General features: G+C 50.3%; 1 protein-coding gene across 1 annotated transcript in view; it reads left to right on the top strand.

The window, feature by feature from the left end:
• Positions 1–3526: 3526 nt before the first annotated feature.
• Positions 3527–13619, top strand: part of LOC119971587 (protein FAM180A) — a 49139-nt gene continuing 39046 nt past the window's right edge. Inside the window, exon 1 of the mRNA XM_038807357.1 lies at positions 3527–3705. Coding sequence (XP_038663285.1) covers positions 3612–3705 — 94 coding nt within the window. The 5' untranslated portion in view covers positions 3527–3611. The remainder of the gene's footprint in view (positions 3706–13619) is intronic.

Here is a 13619-nt window from a genome sequence, read left to right as displayed (position 1 = left end):
CCCCCGCCGATCAGCCATCCCCCTTTTTGGGCCCGCACCCCCCCCCCCCTCATGCGTCGAGCCACCAACTGCCCACCTCCAGGCAGCCTCCACCCCAACTTCCTCTCCATCCCCAGTCCCAAGTCCCTCCCTCGTCAGCAGAATAGCTCCCCCCCCCCCCCCAGCAACATCACTCTATAGCCCAACCCCTGCCCTGATTTGAACCAGTATACACCCCCCATCGTGCTTCCGTGGACTAGCTCACCAAGCTAGCCTAGTGGCCCTCGCTTCCGGCACCACAAAGTCTCCCACCTATTGTTCCCTACTTCCCCCCCCCCCCCCCCCCCCCCCCCCCGCCGCCCATCGAAACCACTTCCCTCATCAAACCAAGACCGAGCAATCTCCTAATTACCATAGGAGACAGCCCAAGACAGACAGATACCCCCACAGCACACCCCTCAATAGTGCAAATTAAAGTAATACAAAATAAAACATAGAATGCCCCCACCAACCCCTCCCCATCAAAACACCATAAAAAACCCCAACAACGACCGAATATCTTTTACTCCCCGTCTTCACCCAAACTTCAAAGACAAACAAAAAAGAAAGGACAACAATCAAAACAGAAATACATCGTTCAAACAAGAGAACAGAGAAAGACGCTGCCGCTTAAGTCCGAAACAGTCCTCAGTTCTGCGCCAGACCCTTCTTCTTGGCAAAGTCCATCGCCTCTTCGGGTGATTCAAAGTAGTGGTGCTGGTCCTCATGGGTGACCCAGAGGCGCACCGGGTAGAGGAGCCCAAATTTCACTTTCCTCTTAAACAGGATCTCCTTCACCTGCCTGAAGCCTGCCCTCCTTCTGGCCACCTCCACACTCAGGTCCTGATAGACATGAGAAATCTGTGGAACCGGACCACCATCGCCCTTGGGGGGGGGGGGTTCCTTTGGCCGCGGCTTCCTCGCTATCGCCCTTTACGCCCTGTCCACTTCCAGCGGCCGGGGAAAAGCCCCCTCCCCCAGAAGCTTCTGGAACATATTTACCACAAAAGCGCCCACATCAGCCCCCTCAGCCCCTTCAGGGAGACCGACAATTCTCAAATTCTGTCGGCGCGTACTGTTCTCCAGCTCTTCCACTTTTTCTAACAGCCTCTTCTGCTGATCCTTCAGCATTCCCACCTCCAGCTCGACCACCAATTGGTGCTCCTCCTGGTCCGCCAGCACATTCTCCAACTTCTGGATCATCCGATCCTGGGTATCCAGCCTACTTTCCATCCGATCAATTGACTCCTTTATTGGGTGGAGACAATCTCGTTTCTGTCTTGCGAAGCCCTCTTGAATGACCTGCATCAGCTCCTCCATCGATGGCTGGGCCATCGCAGTGGGGGTCCGAACCTCACCCACGTTAACTTCGGCAGCCACTTCTATCCAGCCCTTGCTTATCTTTCTGTTTCTTCCCTTACGATCCCTTGGGGTTCTCCGTTCCATGCACCACTGTGTGGATCCAGTACTTAAATGCCCGCACTTTCCAAATTAAGACTCAAAACCACAAAAAAATGTTGAAAAAGGTCCAAAAGACCGGCCAGAGCCGGAGCCATCAAGTATGCGACCTACTCCCTCATAGCCGCCACCGGAAGTCAATTTGTTGTGACTTCTAAATCACAGTGTCTTTAACCTGTGTACGATGGACAAATGACCACACAAGTTGTATAATACAATAATAGTTTATTACATACACAAAGTTAATATTAGTCAATCAAACACACATACCGGTTGATTCTAAACTAACACACAAGAAAGACCTTAACTTACTTGACTGGCAAGTACAGAGTAGATACGGCCTTATCTGGGACCTGTCGTCTGGCAGTGCTGAGTGTCTGTTGCTGGTCGTTGATGCCCCCAGCTCTGGTCCCTCTGTGGATGGTGTGGATGGTCCCCTCCTTGGCTGGGGCAGCTATACCATTGTTGTTGGTGGTCGAGTGAGCGAGTGGTGGATTGTACAGCACATTTTTTCCCCTAAAGGTTTTGCGCGCTTTTGTGTGGTCCCAGGTAGATGTCAATAGATTGATCAGGGGCACCTTGATGGCTGGGCGGGTCCCAGTCGGCCATGGCCATTAGTGTCGAGGAAAGCGGGCCTTCCTAAATAAGGAAACCGATGCCATCAAGTCTGCCACATATTGTTAGTTTCTACCTGGAGCCCATTGTCCTGCAATGGCCTTTCAACGGCCTTTTGCCTGTGTCAGTTTCTCCAAAGTTCTGGCTGCCGCCTTTGTATATTTGCCAGCTGTCTATGTTCTGTCTTTGACAAAATTTCCCATTGACCTTTGCAGGTGACCATTTAATATGGCCATACCCCTCAACCCCCCCCATCCTCACCCACCCCCCCCCCCCCTCACCCCCACCCCCTTACCCCCACCCACCCAGCCCGCTGTCAAATGATACATGTCATCTTGTGACTTACAGGACCTGCTGGAGATGGAGTCGGTCCATCCGGAGCCCCCGCCCCCAGCAGTGCCAGAGCCGGTGCCCCCCAGACAGACGGGAAGAGCAGCCCAAACACCAACCCTCCACCATCTCAGACACTATCACCTCTGTTGGGCACATTAGTGAAGAGGCTCCAGGGACACTATCTGGCGTGCACCACACATCACATCCGGTATAGCAGGTGGAGGTAGGAGCAGCTGAGGAGCCGGATGGTCAGAGGACAGTCCGGCCCCAGGAACCAGTTGCCGCCCAGACGGGTCCCGGGTTCCGGAAACATCCAGTCCCAGCCACAGTGGAGATGCAGTCAGACAGCCAGGGGCTACAGAAGGGGATGACGGTGGATATCCAGCACCTGCAGGCACAGGTGAAGGAGTTCATCCACGTGCAGAAGCAAGGTGCCAGTCATGCGTGCCACTCAGGTCGACACCGCATGGGTGGCGTTCATGGTAGACAGTTTCGGCTATGGGTCAGCGTGTGAAAGACCTGGGGTATCCTGTGCAGGTGGAGGCGGAGGCCCAAAACGGGGTTGCCCTTTCAAAGGCAGTCATGTGCCAGAGCCACCTGGATATTGCAGCGGCACTCCTCAGCATAGCCCAGTCACAGCAGGCCATGGCTGGGAACGTCGGTGGCATTGCATAGGCACAGTCCGGCGTTGTGCAGACACTGGGCGGGGTGGTCCAGTCGCCAGCGGCTCCCTGATGTAGATTCACACCCGGCCTGAATCTCGATTTTGGCCTTTCCTGCTATTTACCTAGTATGCCCAGATCCATGCCGGCCGCATCGCAGTGGTTAAATCGTGCCCCAATCTGTGAATAAATATCATCTTCTTGCCTTTTATCAGTGGTCCATGATGGTAAATAGAAGCCGTTTCTAAATTGGTTATTCTTTGTATTAAAGGACACCTGGCTGCTGCCACGAGGTGTGGAGGATTGATCCTGCTGACTCTGCAGTCTGTACAGCAAATGCTGAGAGTCACAGGGGCCTGGGACGTGCCAGAACCTCGCCTTGAATTCCAGTCGAAGTTCACTGTTGCCAAACTGTGTGTGATTTCAGAGATGAGGAATGTGTCAGTGTGCGTGTGGACAGAGAAGGGAAACGCTGAAAGATCAGAGTGCTGCGAGGGGACAGCTTTCCATCCAGTGTGATTTAAGATGAGGATGGCAGTGAGGGTGGTTAGGTCCCTGATGATCTGTCTCTCATTGGCTGTGGGTCTGTGCACAGCTCACAGGCTGAAGAATGATGCAGGTGAGCACATTGATTCTCTGCAGTCAGAGTTTTATCTTATTCCACTCCACTTCTATCGTCCACTCTTCCTTTCCTTTTCAATCTGATTCCCTTTGAAAGGTTCCTCCTGTGGGCTCCGTTATGTTCTTCCTCACTTAAGTTTCTTTTCTGCTATTGTGGGAGGACTGCCAGTCATCTGGGCGAAGGAAATTCCTGACACCACACTCCAGCTGGACCCTGGAAGTGGGAGAGAAGCAGTTCAGGTGGGATCTGTTCCAACGCTGCCATATTGGGGATCAGAGAGAGCCCTCAGTGGCAGACTTTAACGAAACTTTGTATGGGTGAATAGGGAATAAAGAGCCATGTTCTCAGGATAGACCGCAGCTTTCCTGATTTCCAGAGCTGGACGTTACTACCTGTACTGGGTACAGTCGTCAAGGTGCTCAACCGACCTCACAATGTACCGGCTAACAAACACTAGACCCTGCACACACACTGGGAACAACATTCCCAGCAGGATGGAGACAGATTGGATTTTCAAATTTTATATTTGACAATTTGATTTATATCTCATAGTTCTAGCTCAAACGTGAAGTAACGGGTGTCGTACACGCGAGTGAGTAGTATTTTACAGATAGCAATCCAGATGTGAAAAAGAACCAAAAGAGACAAATATTACAGGAAAATAAGGACATTTCACAATAATATTACTGAGAAAGAAGAAGAAAGTCAAACCAGTTCACCCGAGTGTGAACAGACATCCACACTAAGATGAGTGATAAAGCAAAAAGTGCAGAGGATACCGGAAGTCTACAGAGGGATTTGGATAGGTTGGCTAGGGTTTGGCAGATGGAATACAATGTTGACAAATGTGAGGTTATCCATTTTGGTAGGAATAACATCAAATGGGATTATTATTTAAATGATAAAATATTAAAGCATGCTGCTGTGCAGAGAGACCTGGGTGTGCTGGTGCATGAGTCGCAAAAAGTTGGTTCACAGGTGCAACAGGTGATTAAGAAGGCAAATGGAATTTTGTCCTTCATTGCTAGAGGGATGGAGTTTAAGACTAGGGAGGTTATGCTGCAATTGTATAAGGTTTTAGTGAGGCCACACCTGGAGTATTGTGTTCAGTTTTGGTCTCATTACCTGAGAAAGGATATGTACTGACACTGGCGTGTGTGCAGAGGAGATTCACTGGGTTAATCCCAGAGTTGAGGGGGTTGGATTACGAGGAGAGGTTGAGTAGACTGGGACTGTACTCGTTGGAATTTAGAAGGATGAGGGGGATCTTATAGAAACATTTAAAATTATGAAGAGCATAGATAGGATAGATGCGGGCAGGTTGTTTCCACTGGCGGGTGAAAGCAGAACTATGGGGCATAGCCTCAAAATAAGGGGAAGTAGATTTAGGACTGAGTTTAGGAGGAACTTCCTCACCCAAAGGGTTGTGAATCTATGGAATTCCTTGCCCAGTGAAGCAGTTGAGGCTCCTTCATTACATGTTTTTAAGGTAAAGATAGATAGTTTTTTGAAGAATAAAGGGACTAAGGGTTATGGTTTTCGGGCCGGAAAGTGGAGCTGAGTCCACAAAAGATCAGCCATGATCTAATTGAATGGCGGAGCAGGCTCGAGGGGCCAGATGGCCTACTCCTGCTCCTAGTTCTTATGTTCTTATGATCCACTGTACATATTTACAGTCTCTCTTTGGTGGCTGTGTACTTTATTTTGCCAGCCTGCCTCTGCTCTGTTACCCGCTGTTGGTCCTGGCTTGTGCTTGATTGTTTGTTACTATGCCCTCTAGTCCTCTTTTTGCCCTTGGGTTTACCACCTACCTCTCTGCCCTTTGCATCTCGTGGTCTTCTTGTGAGTTTTTTGTGCCCCCCCCCCCCCATCTTCCTTTTGCTAACCATTACTTGCCTGTTTCCAGGTAGTGGAATTTGTTTTGGGCTTGTTTAAATGGCAGTCCCTCCACCTCAGCCCCCTCTCCCTTGCGGGTTCACTGGCAAGATCTAACTTTGTTCAAGTTGAGTTTGTAGCCCGAGAAGACTCCAAACTCCTTCAGGAGCCTCATGATCCCCTCCATGCTGCTTTGTAGTCTGAGGTGTAGAGGAGCAGATCATCCACATTGAGTGCTGCTCTGTGCTTTCTGTCCCCTTTCTGCATCCCCTTCCAATTCTTGACCACTCGAGGGTGATAACTAATGGTTCGATCGCCAGGGCGAATGGGAGCAGGGACAGAGGGCACTCCTGCCATGTTATCCTGTGCAGCTGGCAGGATTAGGAGCTGGTGATATTTGTCCACACGCTCGCTGAGAAAGCGCTGTACAAGAGTTTTGTAATAATAATAATCGCTTATTGTCACGAGTAGGCTTCAATGAAGTTACTGTGAAAAGCCCCAAGTCGCCACATTCCGCCGCCTGTTCGGGGAGGCTGGTACGGGAATTGAACCCGCGCTACTGCCTTGCTTTGCATTACAAGCCAACTGTTTAGACCACTGTGCTAAACCAGCCCCATGGCGGTTACCCAGACGGTGAAACCTGCTCCGAGCCCAAACCGCTCCAGGACCTCTGAGGTACTTCCCGTCGACTCTGTCGAAGGCCTTTTCTGCGTCCAGGGTGATGATCTCCCCGGGTGGGGTCATTATTACGCTCAGCAGGCGCCTAATGTCTAGTCTTAACAAAGTCCATCTGATCCTCTGTCATCACCTCTGGCATTCAATTTGGCTGAGAACTTGACCAGTATTTTTGCATTTACATTGAGCAACAAAATGGGTCTGTAGGTCAGTCGAGTCTTTGTCTTTCCTGGGTATCAGCAGGTTTGAGGCTTGTACTACTGTTGGTGGAAGCGTACCCATTGCTAGCGAGTCTATGAACATCTCCCGCAAGTGCGGGGCCAGTGCTGGTGCGAATGTTTTGTGGAAGCCCACTGGGAATCCATCTGGTCTCGGCGCCTACCCACCTGCAAGGAGTTAATACTCTTCATGACTTCCCCCAGTTCTGGTGGTGCTTCCATACCCGTCTCCTATCCTCCTCCATGACTGCATGTCCAGTCCATCAAGAACTGCTTCATTTTCGAGTCCCTGTAGGGGGCTCAGAGGTATACAGCCCCCGGTAGGAGGTCTTGAATGCCTTGTTGACCTTTTTAGGCTAAGTTACTAGTCTGCCATTGTTGTCCCTGATCTGAGCTATTTCCCTTGTGCTGCCTGCACGAGGTCGGGGCCTTGGAGTATCGCTGGTCCACCTCCAGCATGAAGTCGACCAGTTGTTGCCTCGCCCTCCCTATCCTGCCTGTTTCTGTGTGGTTTATAAGCAATTGTCTCACCCCTCATATCACCCTTCAGCGCCTTCCAGAACGTGGAGTGCGAGACCTCCCCATTCTGGTTGTTGGCGATGTACCCGTCTATGGCCTGTGATATTTTCTTGTGAAATTCCTTATTGGCAAGGATAGCTGTGTCCAAACTCCATGGGGGACACTGGACACAGCCCATCTCTAACCACAAATGGCCACAGTCACCGTACTCCCTATGAGGCCGTGCCCCTATGCTCCAGGGTTTCCCTTTGTCCAGGGGCCACGCAACATGGCCATCAACTGTGTGTACCCCCTCTGCATGAGCCCCTGCACTCCAGTGTTTCCCTTTGTTTGGGAACCCTCCAAGTGGCTATTTGTGGTGCCATTTTGCTCCATGTCGCCATGTGTGGCCTGTTGTAGCCAGCCTAGAGCCCTTCCTCCGCTTGTCCCTCTGCTTCCCCTATGATTCTATGTACTCCCTCACTTCCCCCCATCCTTTGTTGTCCCCCTTAGCTATCTCCCGCTGGTGGTGTGTACTCCCCCTCCCCATAGCCAGGTGGTCTCTCCGATGCAGAAGGTGCGGCTTTGCCCCTCCCTCATTCGTACCTCCTGGTGCAAGCTTTACTTCCAGTGTGATAGCCCCCCCCTTCCTGGAGTTGTTTATGTGCCTACCTCTCACCCACTTTTATCCTCCTCACCTTCTCCTGCTGTCGTGGAAATCATAATAAAGACAAATTCCTCGCGGTTCGATTGAAGGAAATTTATTGACACAAATATATTTATGGAGAGAGAGTGTTCCAGCTGCAAAAGCTAGTGCACTGCACTCTGAGTTATGCAGTCGAAAACCATTATATTTATAGTGTGAAATAAACAACTTTGAAGAGATAGAACATAGAACATAGAACATAGAACAGTACAGCACAGAACAGGCCCTTCGGCCCTCGATGTTGTGCCGAGCCATGATCACCCTACTCAAACCCACGTATCCACCCTATACCCGTAACCCAACAACTCCCCCCCTTAACCTTACTATTAGGACACTACGGGCAATTTATCATGGCCAATCCACCTAACCCGCACATCTTTGGACTGTGGGAGGAAACCGGAGCACCCGGAGGAAACCCACGCACACACGGGGAGGACGTGCAGACTCCACACAGACAGTAACCCAGCCGGGAATCAAACCTGGGACCCTGGAGCTGTGAAGCATTTATGCTAACCACCATGCTGCACAGATAAAGCTTGGGAACATACGCAAGAGGAAATATGAATGTTTTGCTCTTGGTTTAGAAACATTTCGAGTATGCATTTTGTTGTCCTTCGGAAGAACAACTTATCATCATAATAAAGCTTAGTACAAAATACTAAGCAGTATTTAGTTTACATTACTTGACCTACTTACTTTCGCTCAAAAGCAGTGTTAAAATATAGTCAGTATTCCTAGCATGCTTCTAAATTGTTCACTCATTAACTTCCCTTCCATAATTCCCTCCTTGTTGATCTTTTGATCAACACCTTTGAGTAAATGATCGTGTCCTCCGTAGAGAAGGGTGGTTTATAATGTAAGGGGAACGGACGTATGACAGTTCCCTGTGTGTTATGAGCCTGGTAGCAAGGAGGCAAGGCGGCTAGGACTGTTCTCCCATGTTAGTCCAATAAAAATATCTTGCGCAACATCAAAACAGTAACCATACGACAAACAAGATTACAATGGCGATTATAATCCAGAACACAATCCTCTGTCCTAACGATCCTAACCACCCAAAGCCAGAGTCCCATCCCTCATTTTCATGTAATCTTGTCACCTCTCTCCGAATGTGATCCACCAGATTATCAATTTTTCTGAGTTATCAGGGATGTACGTGCAACAGTCACTTCCAATCAGGGCACAAGTGCCTCCCTTTTCAGCTAACAAGAAATCAAGAGCCATTCTATTCTGCAGGGCAGCCACTCTTATGGCAACCATCTCAGTTTCTATATGGTTAACAGCTTCTGCAGTGTTATTAGCTACCCGCTCAAGGATGTCTCACAGTTCGCATAGTTCATATGTATTAGTGGCTATTCCTAATGGTGGTATCATTATTCTTAGCATTTGTGCCCATGTCATAATACTTTGTGTCGTCCTGTGATGGGGATGGTCCTGCAGTTGCTGGACATGATGTACATAAGGGACTACCTATCCCAAATAGTAGGACACAGATAAAATGCGTGCCGTTATATACGGTCAGGTTTCCTTTACTATCAGTCATCATTAGTCTAATCGATCCCTTTCCCAGGAGCCTCCGCTAGTTTGATTTTCAACTCCTGACCAACCAAAGATGAATAGTCCTTTAGCTGTAAGGTGGAACATAGGGGGATGCGAATTCAAGGTCTGATCACATTAACTCATGTCTACTGAGTGGGTCCCATATGTTTTATGATTCTTAAAGCATATACTTCCTTTTGGGACTCCAGTATAATTGGGATGGATCAACCAGGGCGGTTGACTTGTTACATTAAACCTAAGCCCCCACCATTCCTCAAACCTATTCATATCGTATCCAGCTAATCTCCAATCTGACATATTCTGTGTATCTTCAACACGTCCTGTACTATTTTGTCTTAGAGCCCATTCTGCTATCTCTTTACTGGTGAATGGGATAGGTCGCACAGGGAAGCCCTCCCCCGAGCATCTGGGAATTTGTGTACAAACCCAACAACTGAATTTATTTCCCCTCTCTGCGTATGAGTGAGACATGCATATTAAGGTGTTAGTATGCAGTTTGCCCTCTACATGATGTTGGATTAATATGATAATATAAAAACATCAACGCCAACATTCTCTTCAGGTCAGCGTTTCGCTCGTACTCTCAATGTTCCATATGATGTCATTTACACGAATTGCATGGATCCCATCTGGCTTTTCTTTTACTTTAACGGCTGTTCGGGTTGTTAGGGACACTTGGTAGGGTCCTTTCCACCGAGGAGAAAAATAATCTTTGTGCAGTGCTTTCACATATTCTTGATCTCCGGCTTTAAAGGTGTGTATTTCCCTCTTTTGGATGCATCTGAGCCTGTAGCACCTTTTCATATATTTCTTTTTCAGCGGTTTCACACATGGCCTGAGCATGTTTTAGTGATGCCGCATCTGCCCATATTAAGGCTACTGCCGCTGGGGTCATTGGGGGTTTAGTTCCAGTTGTCATGGGTAAGAGGCGACTGAGGTGATGGGGAGGTCAGAGGGCAGTAGGGTGAGTGTGAGAGGGTTAATGGGGTGAGAGGGTAATGGGGTGAGAGTGAGAGAGTAATGGGGTGAGTGTGAGAGGGTAATGGGGTGAGTGTGTGAGGGAAATAGGGTGAGTGTGAGAGGTAATGGGGTGAGTGTGAGAGGGTAATGGGGCGAGTGTGAGAGGATAATGGAGTGAGTGTGAGAGGGTAATGGGAAGAGTGTGAGAGAGTAATAGGGTAAGAGGCGAATGAGGTGATGGGGAGGTCAGAAGGCAGTAGGGTGAGTGTGAGTGTGAGTGTGAGAGGGTAATGGGGTGAGAGGGTAATGGGGTGAGGTCAGAGGGCAGTAGGGTGAGTGTGTGAGAGTAATGGGGTGAGTGTGAGAGGGTAATGGGGTGAGTGTGTGAGGGTAATAGGGTGAGTATGTGAGGGTAACAGGGTGAGTGTGAGAGGGTAACGGGGTGAGTGTGTGAGGATGAGAGGGTGAGTGTGTGAGGGTAATGGGGTGAGTGTGTGAGGGTAATGGGGTGAGTGTGTGAGGGTAACAGGGTGAGTGTGAGAGGGTAACGGGGTGAGTGTGTGAGGGTAACAGGGTGAGTGTGAGAGGGTAACGGGGTGAGTGTGTGAGGGTGAGAGGGTGAGTGTGTGAGGGTAATGGGGTGAGTGTGAGGGTAATGGGGTGAGTGTGTGAGGGTGAGAGGGTGAGTGTGTGAGGGTAATGGGGTGAGTGTGTGAGGGTAACAGGGTGAGTGTGAGAGGGTAACGGGGTGAGTGTGTGAGGGTGAGTGTGTGAGGGTAATGGGGTGAGTGTGTGAGGGTGAGAGGGTAATGGGGTGAGTGTTTGAGGGTGAGAGGGTAATGGGGTGAGTGTGTGAGGGTAATGGGGTGAGTGTGTGAGGGCAATAGGGTGATTGTGTGAGGGTACTGGGGTGAGTGTGTGAGGGTAATGGGGTGAATGTGTGAGGGTAATGGGGTGAGTGTGTGAGGGTAATGGGGTGAGTGTGTGAGGGTGAGAGGGTAACGGGGTGAATGTGAGAGGGTAACGGGGTGAGTGTGAGGGTGACGGGGTGAGTGTGTGAGGGTGAGAGGGTGAGTGTGTGAGGGTAATGGGGTGAGTGTGTGAGGGTGAGAGGGTAATGGGGTGAGTGTGTGAGGGTAATGGGGTGAGTGTGTGAGGGTAATAGGGTGAGTGTGTGAGGGTAATGGGGTGAGTGTGTGAGGGTAATGGGGTGAGTGTGTGAGGGTGAGAGGGTAACGGGGTGAGTGTGAGAATGTAATGTGAGTGTGTGTGAGGGTAATGTGATGAGTGTGAGAGGTTAATAGGGTGAGTGTGTGAGGGTAATGGGGTGAGTGTGTGAGGGTAATAGGGTGAGTGTGTGAGGGTAATGGGGTGAGTGTGTGAGGGTAATGGGGTGAGTGTGTGAGGGTGAGAGGGTAACGGGGTGAGTGTGAGAATGTAATGTGAGTGTGTGTGAGGGTAATGTGATGAGTGTGAGAGGTTAATAGGGTGAGTGTGTGAGGGTAATGGGGTGAGTGTGAGAGGGTAATGGGGTGAGTGTGTGAGGGTGAGAGGGTAATGGGGTGAGTGTTTGAGGGTGAGAGGGTAATGGGGTGAGTGTGTGAGGGTAATGGGGTGAGTGTGTGAGGGCAATAGGGTGAGTGTGTGAGGGTAATGGGGTGAGTGTGTGAGGGTAATGTGATGAGTGTGTGAGGGTAATGGGGTGAGTGTGTGAGGGTAATGGGGTGAGTGTGCGAGGGTAATGGGTGAGTGTGTGAGGGTAATGTGATGAGTGTGTGAGGGTAATGGGGTGAGTGTGTGAGGGTAATGGGGTGAGTGTGTGAGGGTAATGGGGTGAGTGTGAGAGGGTAATGGGGTGAGTGTGTGAGGGTGAGAGGGTAACGGGGTGAGTGTGAGAGGGTAACGGGGTGAGTGTGAGGGTAACGGGGTGAGTGTGAGAGGGTAACGGGGTGAGTGTGAGGGTAACGGGGTGAGTGTGAGAGGGTAACGGGGTGAGTGTGTGAGGGTAATGGGGTGAGTGTGAGAGGGTAATGGGGTGAGTGTGTGAGGGTAACAGGGTGAGCGTGAGAGGGTAACGGGGTGAGTGTGTGAGGGTAATGGGGTGAGTGTGTGAGGGTAATGGGGTGAGTGTGTGAGGGTAATGGGGTGAGTGTGAGAGGGTAATGGGGTGAGTGTGTGAGGGTGAGAGGGTAACGGGGTGAGTGTGAGAGGGTAACGGGGTGAGTGTGAGGGTAACGGGGTGAGTGTGAGAGGGTAACGGGGTGAGTGTGAGGGTAACGGGGTGAGTGTGAGGATGTAATGTGGTGAGGGTGATGTGAGGTGGAGAGAGGAGTGCAGCTCTAAGATATGTTGCTCTGAGGGAGAGCAGTGCAGGAAAATGCTGGAAAAGGGGGTGCGGGGATGGCATTTTTAAACGTTGTGCCACTCACCTTTCCAACTCGCCTGAGGACCCGGATCAATCTGATTCCCTGTCTCCTGCTTGCAAGGACCACACGAATAATGCTGGCCACCTCAGTCACGTCCATCCATACCCACTTGTTCGGAGAGATTGTCCACTTCCTCCATCTTTGGTAAATTACTGCTATACCTCCCATTAATGGCAGTGAGAGTCAGAGAGCCCAGGGCTGCCTTGCCAAGTCTCCCCTCCATTGGTATGGCTACTGCAGCCTTATCTGTAGGGGTTGGACTTTTATTCCCAGGTCTTGATCAGGCATGGGGATGAAATGTCCCTCAGGGAGGCAGGACCCAGAGAGAGAGATGTTGGTGAGAGTAGCCAGTGATCAGGTTGCCTCTGGGACTCCTGCCCATTGACATTGAAGGACTACTGTGGGCAGTGCCCACAGCTGGGTGAGCCAATCAAAGAGCCTGAGGATGTTAGTGACTGACAGCCTCCCAGGGGAGGTAGCCACTGCCAATGTAGGTGTGGGAACGAGATGGCACCTCGAGGAGGAGCCAACCTCTGAATATGGCAGATAGTTAATCCACAACAATGCGGAGGTGTACCCCTTAACAGGCTGTGGCTGCAGTCATGATCCTTTCGTTACCATGGCAGTAGGGTCAGGGGGTAAAATCTGCTGACTGCCACTGGGATGGTATGCACAGTTCGTGTTTACAGGGGAATGTGGGAGGGTGGGAAGCTGGAGACATTGCCAGCTGGAGAGTTCCATGCATCAGCTGAGACTCATTAATACACATTTCCATTGATCTAGCTGGTGTCCTGACTGTCACTGGCCACCTTCCCTAAAACCTTAAAGAAAATATACCAGTGGCAGGAAGAAGCCAGCCGGAAAGCATGGAATTTCCAGCCCGCACATATCCTCATCCCAATGAAAATTCCAGCCCGAGTGATCAGCCCTTGTCAACCATGTTGGGATTTCTCTAATTAGAACTCAACTGGAGGCAAGCTGATGGGAGTGCCG

The sequence above is a fragment of the Scyliorhinus canicula genome, chromosome 9 (assembly GCF_902713615.1).
Source record: "Scyliorhinus canicula chromosome 9, sScyCan1.1, whole genome shotgun sequence".
In the NCBI taxonomy this organism is placed as follows: Eukaryota; Metazoa; Chordata; class Chondrichthyes; order Carcharhiniformes; family Scyliorhinidae; genus Scyliorhinus; species Scyliorhinus canicula.
This window is presented reverse-complemented; position numbering and strand designations above follow the sequence as displayed.